The sequence below is a fragment of the Bos mutus genome, chromosome 12 (assembly GCF_027580195.1).
Source record: "Bos mutus isolate GX-2022 chromosome 12, NWIPB_WYAK_1.1, whole genome shotgun sequence".
Classification (NCBI taxonomy): Eukaryota; Metazoa; Chordata; class Mammalia; order Artiodactyla; family Bovidae; genus Bos; species Bos mutus.
This window is the reverse complement of record NC_091628.1, coordinates 11,905,050-11,924,805: the sequence shown is the minus strand read 5'-3', so window position 1 is coordinate 11,924,805 and position 19,756 is coordinate 11,905,050. Positions and strand designations below refer to the sequence as shown.

Genomic DNA, 19,756 nt, shown 5'->3' with positions numbered 1-19,756 from the left:
TTGGTTTTATAGAACTATATATTTGACTGATCATATCAAGGCACCTAATGTCATTAATTTTTATCTGAGGCTTAGTCACACAGTTGGCCATGCAAGAAGCAATAATCTTATAGAGTGTAAGAAATATAGCTAGTAACATGAATGCGGTCATTACATTAATTAAGCCAAGAACTTCTATTAGGTGTAGCCCAGTATCTCCTTAGTCTGTTTTGCACCAATCACTGTCTTTAAGGAAAATTATATCTTGGCTTTGTACCTAAAGTTGTACCTAAAGACACCAGAGATGTCTGTACATACAAGGTGAGTAGTGGGTCATTGGAACCCCTTTCAGGATTTAGAAAGGAATGCTGTCTTCTGAGAAGTTACGTGGATGGTCCCAGAAGAAGGAAAATTGATCTTTATGATTGAATAGGCCTTTCTGCCATGAGGGAAGTCTGGTTAATGCATAAAGTGGTTGCAAAAATGCACACTAGAGGAGAGGGAGGAGAGCCAAATAGGAAGAGAACGTTTATGTTTAAAATTTTCTTTTCTTGCCTAAAAAATGTGAATTTTTATTTTATCAGCTTGAATATTATTGTTTCTCAAGTGTTGTTGATTCATTATAAGCTAATGTATACTAAGTCAGTACTTTTTTGATAATGAGGAAATTGATGGTCGAGGCATTTCAATCTTGATTTCAATACAGATTTTTTGCTGTCATGAATATAAACAAATTCATTCATTTTCTGTTATCTTGAAACTAGAGTTGGGTATCAAAGAATTTACAGAAGCTTTTAAATTTTTGGCTAAGATTGACTGTAAATGTTTAGCTTTGTTTGATGTAAGTGACACAGAATTTATCTGAAGCCAATAACAGAAAGGGCTCCCGTGGTGGCTCAGATGGTAAAGAATCAGCCAGCAATGCAGGAGACCTGGATTCAGTCCCTGAGTTGGAAAGATCCCCTGGAGAAGGGAATGGCCACTTCAGTATTCTTGCCTGGAGAATCCCTTGGACAGAGGAGCCTGGAGGGCTACAATCCATGGGGTCACAAAGAGTCAGACACGACTGTGCACACTCCATAACAGAAAAGAAACTGTTACCTTCAGTGTTAACACATGTGAGGAGAAGATGTTCATATTGTCACACCCCAATCATTTTATAGTAGGTGGATATCTTATGCCCGCACTGTTGTTGCTGAAACACTAGCACCGTGTTTTCTTGTAAGCTCTGTGCTATTGCCTGTCAGGTCCTGTTCCTCATCTGGTGACTCTTCTCAGTTTCCTCCATTTTCAAGTCTCTTTAAATGTGAGTCGCTGAGGTGATTCCTAGCACGGCTTTTCAGGAAAACTCAACTGCCAAAAAACGCACATTATTAATAAAGCATCTCCTCCTAATGAGTTTCTGTGGCCTCTAATTCTTAAAAAGGAAGTCATACATTTTGGCCCTTTCACAAGTAAAGCTGATTGAGTAAAATTCCATTGAAGTTCTCTAGAAGTTAACTGCCATCATCTGCGTAGGTACCAAGTAAACATTTCAGAAGAAGAAGAAAATTCTAAATAAAAAAGAGGAAAAAAAGCCCTCACTATATTATGTGGGTGAGTAATAGGAAAAAAGTTCAGATAACCAAGAAAAGATTCTGAATATCTTTCTCTTTGATGGATTGGAGAAGATGACTTCCCAGTTGTTGTATGGAATATTACGTTCAGATAGAGGTAACTCTAAGGCTAAATAAGCTATTGTCCATGTCTTAAAAATTAATTCTGTATTTTCTCTGGTGGGTGTTGGGACCGGTTTCAGGATATGACAGCACGTGATCTGCTACAGCAGAGGTACACGCTTCCCAATGGAGACACTGCCTGGCGGTCCTCGCCCCTTGTAAACGCTGCTCTGGAAGGAAAGCTGGTTCTCCTGGATGGCATTCACAGAGTCAATGCCGGGACGCTTGCTGTGTTACAGAGGTCAGTTATGAGTCACAGAAAGCTTTCTCAATCTTCTAATTTAAACTGGATTATATAATTCTCAAGGAATTTCTAATTCTATATCCAAGTATAACAGCAGATGTGTTTATTGTTGTAAACACAGTAGAGTAGAACTTCGAGTAATGAACATTTTGGGAAAAGCCAGCGCCATAGCAAAATTCTCTGTGTAGGAGCGGAAAAAGGCAAATTTTTCAGTAGTAGTTTTGAGACTTTATATATATGTTGATTGATCTATGCAATAAGTCACAATTGAAGTTTCTATAGTATGTCAGAGTCAAAGCTTCACTGTTTACAAACTCCTTTTTCAGTCCTAGACCTACGTTATTGGTTGATACATTCTTGGAATTTGTTTTTGAGAGAGAAAATATAGTTCCTTATGTAAAATGTATAATGGCTCTTTGATTATATTTTATATAGGTTGAAGTTCACTTTGTGTTTACAGACTTCAACATTTGTGTCAACCGTGTTTCTTATTTCAGCTTAGGTAGGGCAAATATCCACCCATTCATAGTTAACTTCTCTTTTATGTTAAGACTTCATGTGTAACTTTCACGGAAAATAGTCCCATCTTGTGTCACTTTGGGAGATTAATGATACTATTTTTGTTTGTTTGTTTGTTACATCTTGATTCTATCACTTGTTTTGAACTTTTAACTCTAAATTTTAACTTGTTGGGAAATTTCAAATAAGTGGAATAATCCAGTTCCTGAACTGAGTAGTCAGTTTTTTTGTCCTTGATGAGATGCAGGTACCAAGTACAATTAAAGATTCTAAAAACACTGTTAATCCTGATTCAGCTTGAGAACGTTTAAAAGTCATAACCACAACCTTCCAGTGATTTATCATAAACATTCCATGTATTTACAGTTTTTCCCTCTTCTAAACAGACAAATGCAAACACAAATGAAATAGTGCCTGCTGCCTCCTTTTATTAGCTCTTTCTTGCCCATGTGGCCAAGTAGTAGTAACAGCAGCAGCAGCTACCATTGAGTTCTTAATCTGTGCGAGGCCTTGTGCTAAGCCAGGGTTTCTCAGAGTCTCAGCGGTGGAATCTCCTTATGGGAGTGAGGCTTAGAAATGACTGATGCCTGGTCTCCACCTCCTCAAATTCTGATGTAATTGATCCAGGGTGAGTCCTGAACATTGGTATTTTTAACCTGCTCCCAGTAGATTCTAATGTGCAGCTAAGATTGAGAACAGCTATGTTCAGCACCTGCCTTACATTAGCTATGTAATTTTCACAGCAATACTGTGAGGTTGGTGTTACTGCCCTAGTTTTATACAAGATAAAATTTTAGGCAGGTGGGTCAGTTCTCCCCTCCCCAGGCATTCAGCGGATAAGGTCCGGGGCTGGGGCTCGCATCCACACCTGGGTGGCTCTACTGCCCATGCTGCTGAGCTCTGCAGTGTGCAGTCTCCCCTCTCCTCAGTGTTCACTGGGCAGAAGTCTGCGGGACAGCTGCACAGTGGACATCAGGAAACCTTAGTGGCTGCTGTAGAATCTAGAACAGCACTCTGTAAGCTCTGCAGCATCTGGAAGACAATGCTATTTGTGCCGTGGACGGCTAGGTTCCATCATAGTTGGTATCTGGAATATCACTAGTTATTTCCTTGTAAAGATTTTAGATATTCTAAATCCTGTAATTGCAAAGATAGAACTATTTTGATAATACTATGTCTTAAAGTATTACCTTAGATTCAAGGGAGTATGTGCCAATTGCCTCGTTCATTAATATCTACCTTGTGGTTATGCTGAATCACTCATTCAGCTGTTGCTTTTCATTTCCCTCCTCCTTCCCCTTTCCAGCTCCTTCTCCTCCTCTTTGTCCTCCCTGTTCACATCTAGTAACCGTGACTACTGCCCTCCAGTACAGAAACCAACTGTTTTTGCCAAGTATAATGGTACTAGCTAACTTAAAATATCAAAAAGTGCATTTAACAAAACAGACTCAATTGTCAGTAATAATAGAAATGGCTAAAATATTAACTGACTGACTATACCTCTAATAGCTTCAACATTTAAACTGACTCATTTGTTTCCTGGCCTTCTCCTGTCCATTAGGCTGATCCATGATCGGGAGCTAAGCCTCTATGATGGCTCCAGGCTGCTGAGAGAAGACAGGTACTTGCGCTTGAAGGAGGAGCTGCAAATGTCTGATGAGCAGCTGCAGCAGAGGTAACGGGGTATACTACTCTTACTCTTATTGTCAAGTGCACGTCTTTAAAAATTATTCTTCTAAACCTAGGCTCAAACCAAGATCACTTTGAATGGCTTACTAATTTGGTGTCCTAGACAAGATCTTATTTGCACACTTTTTAAGGCTTGAGTTTGCTCTCCAAGATGTACTCTGTAGGGCTTCCCTGGTGGCTCAGACAGTAAAGAATCTGCCTACAATGCAGGAGGACCCAGGTTTGATCCCTGGGTCAGGAAGATCCCCTGGAGAAGGAAATGGCAACCCACTCCAGTATTCTTGCCTGGAGAATCCCATGTGCAGAGGAGCCTGGCGGGGGGCCACGAAGAGTTGGACACGACTTAGCAACTAACACATGTACTCTGTACTTTCAGCCTACTTTTATGGAAGTGTTTAAACATCTTATAAGAGCATTAGCTTTGAGAAGATAATCCCTCTTCTGTTGTCCGAGTAGTTCAATTTTGGCCCCAAATTTTGTATCATTTAGGAAAAAACAAAAAGGGTCTCACGCTTAACTGTGCCTACCCGCCAAGAAAGTGATCAGTTACTTCTGGGGTTTGTCACCTGATGCAGGAGTGCCCTTTGTGTCTTATTTAAACATTTCTTCCAGAACTGTGGCCACCAAATTCAATGTATTGGATCCTGGATCAGAAGATCAAATGAAAATAGCTATGAAAGACATTTTGGGACAGTTGAGAAAGTTTACATGTTATTGAATTAATGTCAGTTTTCTTAGGTTTCATAACGGTATTGTGTTTATGAAGGTGTTAGCCTAAAACAAATAGACCTCCAGTTGTTTCTCCAACAAAAATGGGTTTATTTAAGGGGTCTCTAACCATGGGGAGCTACATGCAAGTCCTTATGCAGCAAGAAGAGGAGGAAGGACTCATCTAAAAGGGAAAAAGAAAGTCGGAAGAGCTATAACGAACAGAGAGTGCATTGGTGGAGTTGAGGGTTGGAAGTGTGGTGCTTTTCATTCTATTCCTGGCAGCCTAACCATCTCTCATTGGCTGAGCTCTTGCCAGGCAAGCAAAGGAAGGTTTTCTTCTTCCTGTTGACCCTGCTATTGTCTGTCACAGGGCATGAGAGCTCCTCCTTCTGGCTTCCTGACTTCTTAATTGAGTTTTCTGTTTATTGTTTTACAAAGGAGAACATTTCTATTCCTAGGAGCCATATTCTGAAATATCTAAGGGATAACATAAAAAGATGCCTTCAAGTTACTTCCAAACGTTTCAGGGTAAAGAAGATGTGATGAATGGATTCAAATGTACCACATAGAAACAAAGAGCAAGGGAGAGCAAGAACACAAAGTGGTGAAGTCTTAACAGTTGGTGAAATGTAGGTGAAGGATATTTGGGTGTTCACATTCTATTCTTTCAAATTTCCTATGGGTTTGAAAATTCTTTTAAATTTACTTTTTAATTGGAGGAAAATTGCTTTACAATGTTGTGTTGGTTTCTGCTGTACAACAATGTCAATCAGCCATGAAGAAGTGAAGTGAAGTCGCTCAGTCGTGCCCGACTCTTTGCATCCGCATGGACTGTATAGCCTACCACGCTCCTCCACTCGAGATTTTCCAGGCAAGAGTACTGGAGTGGGTTGCCATTCCCTTCTCCAGGGGATCTTCCCAACCCAGGGATTGAACCCGGGTCTTCCGCATTGTAGGCTGATGCTTTACCATGTGAGCCACCACGGAAGTCTGAGTCAGCCATAATGTTACACATATGCCCTCTCTTTTGAGCCTCCCTCCCACTCAAGCCTCATCCCACCCATCTAGGTCATCACAGAGCACCAGACTGGGCTCCCTGTATTACACAGCAGCTTCTCACCAGCTATCTATTTTACACATGCGAGAGTATATGTATTGATGCTACTTTCTCCATTCATCACATTCTCTCCTTGTCCCACCGATTCGCTTCTGCATCTGCATCTCCATTCCTTCCCTGCAAATAGGTTCATCAATACCATTTTTCTAAATTTCATGTATGTGTGTTAATACACGATATTTATTTCTCTCTTTGTGACTTCAATCTGTATAATAGGCTCTAGGTTCATCCACCTCACTAGAACTGGCTCAAATTTGCTCTTTTTTATAGCTGAGTAATATTCCACTGTATGTATGTACCACATCTTCTTTATCCATTCATCTGTAGATGGACATCTAGGGTTGTTTCCATGTCTTGGCTGTTGTAAATAGTGCTGCAGTCAACGTTGGGGTGCATGTGTCTTTTAGAATTGTGGCTTTCTCAGGGTATGTGCCCAGTCGTGGGGTTGCTGGGTCATATGGTAGATTTATTCCCAGTTTTTAAAGGAATCTTCATGCCGTTCTCCGTAACGGCTGTATCAGTGTACATTCTCAGCAACAGTGTAGAGGGTTTTCTTTTGTCCACATCCTTACCAGCACTTATTGTTTGTAGATGAGATTGGCTGTCCCTGCTGATCGTGAGGGGCAGCCTGCTCCCCGCTATACCCAGGGTTCATGCCTAGCTCCCTAAAATCTTCAAATTAAGAAGTTTCGAAGAAAATATTTCTTTCAGCTGCATACTATGCTTTCCTTTAGAAGAGATCTAGCAATTATAAGTAATTTTCTGCCTCATTACATTTCCATGGATATCTTCACGTAATTAGAGATTATTATTAGTACTTTGGGGAATTCCCAGTCACTTAATTGAATCTTACTTGATTGAAGCCACTCCTTCCCCTAAAGGACTTGCTGCCATATTTAAAACAATGAAATCCAGCAAATGCTAATTATGTGTGTTTCTTATTGTGTTTATGTTTTATCCTTGGAATTTTTTCGTAGAGAGAAAATATTTAATCTTATTATCTCTGTAAAAATTTGCTTGATTACACGGCTATTGCCTATCCTCAGATTCTTCTAGTAAGTAGTAAGTAGTTTGGTTGAGTGTTGAGGGAGGCAGCTTATAAAGAGCCCTCTCATATATCATACCTTGGGATTATGACATTAAACGACTGTACCTTATTTGCATGTAACTCACCTATCAGGGAGCACTTGCATTTTCAGGGAGACGAATCAGAGCAGCTGGGCAACAGCTCCCAGCAGGGCTGCCCATTGGTTTCCCTCAGGACTCGAAGGGCATTGTCTGCTCACCAAACATCCAGGAAATGGCAGCCCTTTTCTGTGGAAGGAGCCCAAGTTCTCCTCATGGTCACAAGCAGTTTTACAAATGAACACACTCTCAGGAACGAAGTGGCCCCAGGCTTCACATTCAGGATTTGACTCGGACTGATTGGTAGTGCTTCTTTCCCAAAGCGTCCTGTCTTCATCACCCTTGATTTTCATCATTCCCGTGAATGAAACCAGGCTCAGTTCTGTCTCCAGAAGTCACTCTGAAACCGGTGGAGACAGATCATAGCGCTGCTTATTTCCTTCACTTATTTAAAAAAAAATTTTTTTTTAATTATTGTTAAATATGCATAAAACTTGAGCCAGACAGTTTTTCAAATACCGGTCCTCTGTTATGTGTCCTGGGACACTTTCCTGTTGCCTATTTCTCAGAGATGACCACTTTCAACTCTGAGCTGTTTCTTTTGATATTTACTTCCATGTCACTAAATAATATACTTTTATTGACATTTCTGGATTTATTTTTCAGTGTTGGGCACTGCCCATTGATTTCCTACTATGGAAAATTATAGTTTATATTTCTTCCACCATCCCCCTTCCCACTACACATGCATACTTCCTATCTCCCATTCTTCCTAAATATTAGGTAATAATTTTGTTTACAATGTCATTCAGTGTTTGCATTATTATAGTGGCGCAAGAACTGTACACTGCTGAGTCATTCAGTAGACTACAGTTATGTTTCTCTTTTTACGTATGTTCTGTTTTTCCTAAAGTTAGTAATTGCCTACATATGAAGAGCAGCAAATATATAAATAAAAAATTAAAATGCAGCTTTTAAATATTACAATAAAGATCTCTACATAATGCTGTGGGAACACAGATAAAGAAGTTACCTTCTTCTCTTTTTTTCTTGTTCCGTTCAGTTCAGTCGCTCAGTCATGTCCGACTCTTTGAGACACCATGGACTGCAGGATGCCAGGCTTCCCTGTCCATCACCAACCCCCGGAGCTTACTCAAACTCATGTCCATTGAGTTGGTGATGACATCCAACCATCTCATTCTCTGTCGTCCCCTTCTCCTCCCGCCTTCAATCTTCCACAGCATCAGGGTCTTTTCAAATGAGTCAGTTCTTCACATTAAGTGGCCAAAGTATTGGAGTTTCGGCTTCAGCATCAGTCCTTCCAATGAATATTCAGGACTGATTTCCTTTAGGATTGACTGGTTGGATCTCTTTTACCTCACAGAAACTTATTAGTGAAGGCGAGTTTCTTTAAAAAGTTGGCACATATAAGTTTATACTTTATTTGCACCAAAAAAATAAGTTTTCCAATTTGGCTTGACTTTTTATTTTTAAGACAACTAGTAAGTATCCAGTTATATACAAATATTTGTGTGTGTGTGTGTGTGTGTATTAATTGAAATATAGTTGATTTGTAGTATTATTTTCAGGTTACAACATAGTGATTCAGTGTTTCTATAGATTATGCAATGTATCTTTGTAGCTTACTTTATACATAGCAGTTTGTACATTTTCATCTTCTGTTTCTGTCTTGCTCCTCTCCACTTCTCTCACGGCTGGTAACTACTAGTTTGTTCCCTGTGTCTGTTGTATTCACTTGTTCTCTTGTTTTGTTTGTTTGTTTTAATTCCACAAGTGAAAACATACAGCATTTGTCTTTGTCTAACTTATTGCACCTAGCATAATATTCTCTAGATTCATTCACATTGCTGCAAATGACAGTATTTCATTCTTTTTACACAGAATAATATTCCAGTATATATGTGCCACATCTTCTGTATCCATTCATCTGTTGATGAGCACTTGGGTTGTTTCCATATTGTGTCTACTGTAATTAATGTTGCTGTGAACATTGAGGTCCATGTATCTTTTCAAATCAGTGTTTTCATTTTCTTGGATTATACACTTAGGAGTAGAATTGCTGGATCGTATGGTAGTTCCATTTTAGTTTGCCTTTTTTTTTTTGAGGAGCCTCCATATGGTTTTCCATAGAGGCAACCCCAATTTACATTCCACCAACAGTGTGCTAGGGTTCCCTCTTCTCCACATCAACATTTGTTGTTTGTGCTCTTTTTGGTGATAGGCAGTCAGACAGGTGTGAGAGGGTATGGCACTGTAGTTCTGATTTCCATTTCTCTAATGATTAGCCATGTTGAGCATTCTTTTCAGGTACCTTTTGGCCATCTGTAAAACTTGTTTAGAAAAATACTTATTCACAACCTCTGCCACTTTTCAGTCAGGTTGTTTGGTTTGGCTTGGTTTTGGTATTAAGCTGTATGAACTGTTTGTGTATTGTGGATATTAATCCCTAATCAGACATATCATTTGCAAATACCTTCTCCCATTCCATAGGTGGCCTTTTTGTTTTGTTAGTGTTTGCTCTGGGTTGTCATAAATGGCCTTTATTATGTTGAGATGTGTCTCCTCTATACCAATTTTGATGAGAGTTTTTTTTATCATACATGGATGTTGAATTTTGTCAAATGCTTTTTCTGCATCTATTAAGATGATCATGTGATTTCTAACCTTATTTTTCTTGATGTGATATATCACATTGATTGATTTGTGGATATTTAATCATCCTTGCATCCCTGAAATAAATCCTGCTTGATAATGGTATATAATCCTGTTTATATATTGTTGAATTTGGTTTGTTATTATTTTGTCAAAAAATTTGCATCTATATTCACATTATTCTGTATTGAATTTGGTTTGTTATTATTTTGTCAATAATTTTTGCATTTATTTTAGCATCTAATATTCTTTTTTGTACTGTCTTAGTTTGGTTTTGGTATAAGGGTGATGATGGCCTTGTAGAACACATTTGAGTTCCCTTATCTTTAATTTTTTGGGGTAGTTAGAAAAGAATAGTTATTAGCCCTTCTTTAGATGTTTGATAGAATTTCCCTGTGAAGCCATCCGATCCTATACTTGCTTGGGAGTGTTTTGAATACTAATTCAGTTTCACTACTAGTGATCAGTCTGTTCAGATTGTCTATTTCTTCCTGATTCAGTCTGGGAATTTATCCAGTTTATCCATTTATTCTCATTATCTAATCTGTTGGCATGTAACTGTTCATAGTACTCTCTTATGTTTTTTTAACCTCTGCGATATTGGTTGTAACTTCTCTTTCATTACTTATTTGGCTTATTTGGGTCCTCTTTTTTTTTTTCCCCTCAGATGAGTCTGACTAAAGACTTATCCGTTTTGTTTATCATTAAGGGAAAAAAAAGACTGCTCTCAGTTTCATTGATCTTTTCAATTAGTTTTTGGTGTCTACTTTTTCTGTCTCTGATTTTTTTTTCCTTTCCTTCTACTGACTTCAGGCTTTTGTTCTTTTTCTAATTCTGTTAGATGGTAACTTAGGTTTGAGAATTTTCCTGTTTCTTGGGGTAGGTTTGTATTGCTATGAACTTCCCTCTTAGAACTGCTTTTGCTGCCTCATATAGATGTTGGAAAGCTGTTTTTATTATCAGTTTGTCTTGAGATATTGTCTGGTTTCGTCTTCCGTTTCTTCATTGATCCATGGGGTTTTTAGCAGCGTGTTGGTTAGTGTCCACGTGTTTGTGTTTTCCCATTTCTTTTTTCAGTTAGTTAGTTTATGGCTGCAGTGGGCCTTTGTCGCTGCGGGTGGACTTTCCCCAGTCGCAGTGAGCAGGGCCTGCCCTCTGGTTGGCAGTGCAGAGACTTCTCATTGAGGTGGCTTCTCTTGTGGAGTGCAGGCTTAGTCGCCCCGTGGCAGGTGCAGTCTTCCCAGCCCAGGGGTGGAACCCGTGTCCCATGCATTGGCAGGCAGATTCTCACCCACTCGCACTTCCCTGTGCCTCCAGGGAAGGCCCTGTTTCTCTTCATATAGTTGATTCTAGTTTCATACTGTTGTGGTTGGAAAAAGCGCTTGATATAATGTCTATGCTCTTAGATTTGTAGAGGCACTTTGCCTGTTGTCTGTATCTCCTCTCAGCACATTCAGGCACACCAGGAACCCTGTCAGTTTCATCTTCTGTCCGTTTCCTCCTCCTCCCGTGGCGTGTTCTGACTAGCCCTGATTTGGACGTGTTGCTCTCCATACGCACAGCGTACACATCACCCCTCTCCACTCACGCTCCTGTTTCCGCTGGTGTCTCTTCTGTATATATCATCAGTTAGGTGTTGAGCCTCCTGGGCTGAACTTCTCTTTCTTTCTCTTACATTCTATCAATTTATCAGGACTTTATTAACTTTTCAGAGGCGAGTTGTCTCAAAATGAATTCTCCTCTCCATCCAAAGTATTTCTGCCAGCTGACAGCCTGGTTCCTTTCCTTATCAGTGTTCCTCCTTTTTTTAACCGGAGAAACACACTATTTTCTTAGAATAAATATGTTGTCCTTTAGGGTTATAGTAGATTAGATTCTTCCTTTCAGCCACTTGACTGTATCTGTCCAGGATGTTTTCATTTGGTTGAGTGTGGGCAGCTCCACCGAAAGGAAATAGCATAGCATGAAAAGTGGGAAATTTGTGTCCTGTGAGAAAATTAATTTGTTTCATGAGTGGTTCTTGTAAGTAATGTGACCCGTTGTCATGTTACTTGACAAATAGCTTGAGTTGAGCCTGTGTTCTGTCCGTGTCTAATATGTCACTCTTGGCATTAGCATCTGAACTATAAATTAGAAACTCATGGCTCAAATCTTCTATTCTTTCATTCCATACCTAAGCATGGAACTGAAGTGCAGCAAAGTGATTATTATTTCTCTTCATCTTTAAATAAACTCAGCTATTACTACTTTGTTTCCTTGTGGGGCATTTGAGATAGAGAAAATGATCAAAGGTAGAGTGAAAGGAAGTCAGATTTAGGCTACTTTGCTTCTAGACCCAGTTTGGTAAATTTAGATACATTTTGGCTTTCAGACAGGAACAATTTTCATATTTGTGTTCTGCAGGAATCCTTCAGTTACAAGTAACAGCAACAAAAGAACAACCTTAAATTGTCACAAAAAGGAGTTTGGTGTTCAAAGGAAAGGGAGAGGGTGCACTTGGGTCTTAGGAAAAAACTGGAATCGAGGACTGTAATGTAGTCCGGACCCTCTAATGCCCTATACTTCATCCTTTGTTTCAAATGTCACAGTATCTGATACATAGTAGAACACTTGGTAAATGTTTTGGAATCACGAATAAATCTTAACCCAGAACAACTTCTAGAAAACTCAAGGTAAAGTGATTCTATTCATCCAGTTTTCGATAACTTTCTGAGCTAGCAATGTTTCCTTTTATGAACCTACTAATTAAGACTACTTTGCTCTTAATGACAAGTCTGATAACATAGAGCCTCATAATTATCAGCTACTAGCAGTGAGCTACCAAGCCTTTCAACTTCATCGTATGAAACCCAGTTTCAGTACAATTATATTCGACTCCTCTGCTGACCTTCTTTGTGTTCTAATTTCACCATATACCTCAATCGTTTCTGTAGTGCTCTGCAGGTATTCTTTGCAGCTAATGACATAGCTAAAGTTCCTTTAGAAATAGCTAAATAAATGCTAGAGCCTTCCCTTCTAGTGCAGGACACCTGGAATCCTGTGGACATTGGGGTTAGAAATAACGTGATGGCCGTGCTCACCAGACACCATGCCAGCATTTCCTACAGGAAGTAAGGACCAAAATAGAACTATTTCCTTTGATGAGAAAAATTTCTTTGGGGAAAGGAGGAGTACAAATACTACAGGCTTCTAAATGTGTCCCTTCCTGCTGCTGGTCAGAGCCTAGATGAGGGTGGGTGAGAACCTCTGTGAATTACCAATAGTTTATTTTACCAAAAATAGGCTTCTGGTTATCCCAGGAAAGCAATAAAGATTAGAGGCCTAGTCTCAGTTGTAATTATACATGCTCTAATGTTTTTGTATTTTTATTGAATATTTTTTTATTGATTATGATTAAACATTGAAGAGAGTTGATAATCTTCCAGTTTCTATTAATTACTTATGGACTGTAAGTGGACATTGGGCACAGTCCTCAATCTGTTAGATTTTACTCTTACTCATGTTTGAAGGTAGTTAGGATTGAGCATTCTCTCCCACTTCCCCTAGAAACCTCAGGATCTCTTTTCTGGAAAATTAGTCTGTGTACATTTTTAACAAAATTCAAGTTAGATCCAGGATTTTATGCCCAAGTCTCTGTGTTTGGTTCTCAAAACAAAGTGCCGTAAGCAAATTCTGATTTTGAAAAATAATCCTAAACATTTTTATGGTCAAGTAAAAGTTCTAAACTCTGTGCTTATGAAGGGTCTGTGCAGTGGTGGTTTAGTCATGAAGTTGTGTCCAACTCTTTGCACCTCATGGACTGTAACCTGCCAGGCTTCTCTGTCCATGGGGTTTCCCAGGCAAGAATACTGTAGTGGGTTACCACTTCTTTCTCCAGGGGATCTTCCCGACCCAGGGATCCAATGCATTGCAGGCAGCCTCCTGCATTGCAGGTGAATTCTTTACCATTGAACCACCAGGGAAGCCATATTACTTATTATTGTATGTATTACTTTTGTCTTCTTATACACAAATGTATCACATATTTGATACAAGAATGCACCTTCTCTCAAAAACTCATTCAAGACCAGATTTAGACTAGCTGCTCGGCTCTTAATGAAAAACCATTATTCTTACTTATCACTTATCTTTGTTTTGTCCTTGCCAACAAAGGTCTTCAAAAAGTTTCTTGCAGTGATGGTTATTAACAACAGCAATACATTTATCTATTTAACTATTTACTTATCTGTCACATTAGACATTGTGTGGGATAAAGATGAAGTAGGAATTTGCTTTGCTACATTGCAAAGCAGGAGAAATGTGGACTGTGTACAGACTTGCATAACCTCCAGGTTCTGAGTTGGAACATTAGTATTACAGTGTGAAAGGCCAGTTACAAAATCCTTTTTCAGTTCATGATTAATATCTTTATAAAAACCTTCTATGTTATTGTTTCAAGTTCTTTAACATACACATTTGACAGAAATGTAGCATATAATTTCTGTCAGAAGATAGAAACTTATTGAAGTTTTGGTTTTATTAATAGCTTTGTAATTCAAATATACAAATATATATTTACAGTGTACAGTTTGATAATTTTTTACATTTTATACACCTATGAAACTGTCACCACAATCACGATAGTAAATACCTCCATGATCTCCAAAGTGCTGTCTGACCCCTTTTTAATCCTTCTCACCACCCTCTCTCACCCCAGGAAACTGCTCTCTGTTAGTCTATATAACGTGCATTTTCTCAGTTCAGTTCAGTTGCTCCGTTGTGTCTGACTCTTTGTGACCCCATGGATGGCAGGCCTCCCTGTCCATCACCAACTCCTAGAGTTTACTCAGACTCATGTCCGTTGAGTTGGTGATGCCATCCAACCATCTCATCCTCTGTTGTCCCCTTCTCCTCCTGCCTTCAATCTTTCCCAGCATCAGGATCTTTTCCAGTGAGTCAGCTCTTTGCATCAGGTGGCCAAAGTATTGGAGTTTCAGCTTCAGTCTCAGTCCTTCCAATGAATATTCAGGACTGATTTCCTTTAGGATGGACTGGTTGGAGCTCCTTGCAGTCCAAGGGATTCTCAAGAGTCTTCTCCAACACCACAGTTGAAAAGCATCAATTCTTCAGCGCTCAGCTTTCTTTATAGAAAATTTTCTATATGCGTTTTTCTAGAGCTTTATATAAATGTATTTGCACAGTATGTGTTCTTTGGGTCTGGCCTCTCAGCATAATTATTTTGAGATATTCCCTGTTGTTGTATACCAATAATTAATTTCCTTTTTATTGTTGAGAAGCATTGGAAAGTATTTTACTTTCTAAAAACTTTTACTTATGCCCCGAAACAAACATTGGCCCCAATATTTTAAGCCTTTGTAAAAGATCTTTCTGCTTTAAAGTTTTTTAATCTTTATGAAATGATATCTATTTATCTGAAGTTAATCCATATCTTTAGTTTCAATTGTTATTTGTTGTTAAATTCTAGTAAAATTGAAGATAACCTTGATTTAAAATTTTCATAGTGCATGTTTCCTAATTCTCAATTATTTATTACTTCTTCAGCCTTTCTATTACCCACCAGTATGTCAGATCACGGGGCTTCCCACGTAACACTAGCGGTAAAGAATCCACTCGCAATTCAGGAGACGTAAGAGATGTGGGTTTGATCCCTGGGTTTGAACATTCCCTATAGAAGGGCATGGAAATCCACTCCAGTCTTCTTGCCTGAGAATTCCATGGACAGAGGAGCCTGGTGGGCTACCGTCCACAGGATCGCACAGAGTCGGTCATGACTGAAGAGACTTAGCACACACGCATGCATGTCATATCACATCTGGAAGTACATGGCCCGTCCTCAGGCGTGCTCTGCTCTCTAACTTTCAGACTCAGAGAATGTAACATCATCAGAAAACAACTTTCCATATGACCTGTTTATATGTAAGGAAGCCTTTGTGGAGAACTTAACAAGCAAACAGGTCCTTCTCTTCCTGTTATTTAGCAGTTGGCTGTTTTTATAGTCAGCTTATATTAATACTTATTTTCCTGACACATCAGCTATCATCAGAAACTGCCCCCTTTAAGTTTGGCCCGCTCACTTGGGTACCCTGCTAGAGTGTGTGTGTGTGTGTGTGTGTGTGTGTGTGTGTACATATGTATGTGTGCGCATGCTCAGCTGTGTCAGACTCTGTGACCCCATTGTCTGTAGCCCACCAGGCTTCTCTGTCCATGGAAGTTTCTCGGCAGGATTACTGGAGTGGGTTGTTGCTATTTCCTCCTGCAGGGGATCTTCCCAACCCAGGGACAGAACCTGCGTTTGTTATGTCTCCTGCGTCAGCAGGCAGGTTCTTTACCACTAGCACCACCGGGGAAGCCAGTCTGCTGGAGTCCATACCAAAAAGCAAGCCACAGTGTACCTCATAAGCAGTGACCATCTTCATGTTTAAGTTAAAACCAGCCTGCTTGCTTTCATGTTAGTTGTACTCCTAGGCCTGAATCTACAGTGTACCTGGGGCACTTGCTTCTTTGCCTGTTGGTTTAAGGATGGCAATTGAAATTCCCCTTGCTTGTTGGATTTTGGTTTTGTTTTTTCCCTACTTTAGTGTCCCTCACTAAAGTGAGTGGAAAACTACATCTGCAGCTTTAATTCTGAGCAAAGCACAAATAAGCAGGCTCTGTCTCTCCCACCTTCTTTTGTCCCAGCTAGGAGAGAAGAGGATCAAAGATGAATCCGACATCTGTTGCTGGGCCCTGAGGCAGACTTTCTGGATTATGGCAAACCACTTAACAGAAGTGGAAAATGGAATAATCTTCTCTTTTCAGATCATAGAATTTTCTCTGTCCAGGTTTTGTTGTGTGACTGTAGTTTCTAGCAATCCTGAGTGATCGTGCCATCCTTAGGACTCTCAAGTCATTATCTGTGTTGTTATCCTTTTCTCTTTCTAGTACAACTCCTTTGGACAGATCATCGCCATGCTATGCTTGAATATCTATAAATAAGTCTCTCCCCCTGACCCTACCTAGCGAAATGAAATGGTATTTAGTAGCTTTTATGAACTCACCCAGATGTTTCATATGACCATTCCTATAAACTGCCTTTCCCTGGCTTACAAATGATGCTGTGGCCCTCTAAAATTCTAAATCATACTGTCAGGGACTCAGTGAAGCTTCCTGTTGTATTGGGGGGACTTTTTCTGATATTTAATCTTCCGAGTATTTATCTGATTCTCTCTACACACTTCTTATCTCCTGATATTCTCACTGCCCAACCACATAACTCCTGAGTTCTATCATAATAGTTGGTGGCAATGAAGAAATGCCATTTAGGTCCCTTTATTTTTATTTTTCTGAAGATCTTGGCGGGTGTTTGAGTTTCATTTCTCCTTTCTCAGCAAGGATGATATAACCCGCAAAAGGTCTGTTTGCACTACAGTTTTGAGAATTGATAAGAACTGATATTACTCATGATTAGATCATGATAAAGGGTTTCTAGCTCCTTCTTCTAAAACTACTCAAGTTCATTTCATAAACCATGGGAGATCTTATCTTATATTTACATCTTCAGATTCCCTAACAGGGACTTATCAAAGAGATCACTGTAAAAATCACATTGTTTCCTATTAAATGACAAAAGAGTGAATTACATGGAAGTTCACTTTTCTCCACCTTTTAAAGACCTAAGTATTCTTATTGCCAATCCAAATTTAAATTTTAATCTGATCCCCTATGCTACTTAAATTTTCTGCATTGTAAAAAGTCTCTTCATCCTGAGTAGTGTTTCTTGGTCTTTCTATGACTGACATAGAAGTTCCTTGCAAGACAGGAGATTTTGAACGAAGACAGGGGACCTATGTAATGAATATGAACTGTTTGGGGTTATGTTTCAAGGGACTACTGGGCTTCCCTTGTGGTTCAGCTAGTAACGAATCTGCCTGCAATGCAGGAGACCTGGGTTCAATCCCTGGGTTGGGAAGATCCCTTGGAGAAGAGAAAGGCTACCCACTCCAGTATTCTGGTCTGGAGAATTTCATGGACTGTATCTTCCATGGGGTCACGAAGAGTCGAACACGACTGAGTGACTTTCACCTTCACTTTTTTCTTCAAGGGACTATGTAAATTTATTGTAGGTATAACAACATATCCAAAAACATGGATTCATGTTTTCCAAAACAGCGAATCATGCCAGCGATGGAGTTTCATCAGTTGACATGGTACATCACATATTAACCTTTGGTAATTCTTTTGTTTTAATCTTAGGTTTTTAGAATGTCCTGACCTTTGTTTTTCCAGAGCTTGTTCTTTGGGTAATAGCTTTATCTGTACCATAGTCTTATTATTGCCTAGGCTTTAGCTACTGTGACCTAATTTCTGACACAAAAGGTTATGCTTAAAAAGCTTTTTTTTCCCTTTTAGATCGATTTTTCCTGTTCACCCCTCCTTCAGAATCATCGCCTTGGCAGAACCCCCTGTTATTGGAAGCACGACACAGCAGTGGCTGGGGCCAGAATTCTTAACCATGTTCTTTTTCCATTACATGAAACCACTTGTCAAAAGTGAAGAAATCCAAGTGATTAAGGAAATGGTAAGAGTGAGGCCAGCACAAGCCTGTTGCCTTCAGTTACTCTCTTTTTAAGGCATTTTTGACACCTGCTTGAGCAGAGTTGGATATTTTTGGCTTTTTCTCACTGTTTATTTCCAAATTTCCTTATAAAATGGTTCTCAGATGTCAACACTTTTCAGGATCATCTGGAGGGCTTGTTAACTTACAGATTGCCGAGCCAGTGATTCTGGGATGGAAATTAGAATTTACATGTCTGAAGTACTCAGGTGATGCTGATGCTGTTGGTCTGGGACCACACCTTAAGAACCAGGCATTTGGGCTATCTCTCCATTTTCCTCCTGTGGAGCCAGTTTGGGGATTCTTTTTCCTTTTAGATTCAGCCAAAGGTGACTATTTAAAGCCCCTACTAAAAGGGGTGGTGGTGGTGGTTTAGCCGCTAAGTCGTGTCCAACTTTCAATGAGCCCGTTGACTGAAGCCCACGAGGCTCCTCTGTCCGTGGGATTTCCCAGGCAGGAATATTAGAGTAGGTTGCCATTTCCTTCTCCAACTACAAGAGGAGGCCAAATATATTTTAGTTCCATAGGTTTTGTAGAGAATCCTAGGTATTTCTGGCCCCCTTGGGATTGTAATATAGCGTGTACTTAACTGGTTAGCTGTCTAGTGGCTTGTAGGGTTTGTAATCTCTTATTGTGGCATCTGCCTTAACCATGCAGTGTGTTTAGCACCTTTGGAATTCTGGGACTTCACTGCTCAGTGTAGTAGCACTAGCCACATTAAAGCAAATTTAAAAATTCAGTTGCTCAGTTTTATTTCAAATGGCCATGGCACGCCAATAGCATAAAGAATATTTCCATCATTGTAGAATGTTCTGCTAGACAGTACTATTCTAGATCACTAATAACTGCACTCATCCCCTTTGAAATATTAGAATGAATTATCTAATTTTAGGTTTTATGAGCATGGTTATGGATAAGGGTGTAGACTTTAAAGTCAAAAAACTTGCCTTTAAATGTCAGATCCACTACTTATTAGCTGCTGGATCTTGGGTAGATTACTCAACCATATTTTCTTCGTTTGATGATGGGGATGATACTACTTACTACATCACAGGGTTGATTTAAAGAATGATTGAGTACATATGGTATAGCGCTTTGAATTTTGAAAATTCCAATTACCTAAATGCCCAGAGAAACCATGAACATTTTGTTTCTGAAATTGTCATGTTATACCAATCATTGTTCTAACATCTCCTTCTACTCTTTTTAAGTTAAAATTTTAATTTTATTATTGTTTAAGTAAAATTTTCTTATTATCAATTCAAATACATAATAAACTCAGTGTACTTAAAAGCAGTCAATGTATGTTTCCAGGCAACTGTTCTTTACATTTCATTGATAAGTAGATCATGCCCCTCAGGTATGTGGGGATTTTTTTCGTATTTATT

At 39.3% G+C, this 19,756-nt stretch overlaps 1 protein-coding gene across 1 annotated transcript in view; it reads left to right on the top strand.

The window, feature by feature from the left end:
* The window catches only part of VWA8 (von Willebrand factor A domain containing 8), a 384,198-nt gene that overhangs the window by 97,627 nt on the left and 266,815 nt on the right, over positions 1–19,756 (top strand). Inside the window, exons 13-15 of the mRNA XM_070380245.1 lie at positions 1,778–1,938; positions 4,022–4,135; positions 18,164–18,332. Of these exons, the coding sequence (XP_070236346.1) occupies positions 1,778–1,938; positions 4,022–4,135; positions 18,164–18,332 (444 nt within the window). The remainder of the gene's footprint in view (positions 1–1,777; positions 1,939–4,021; positions 4,136–18,163; positions 18,333–19,756) is intronic.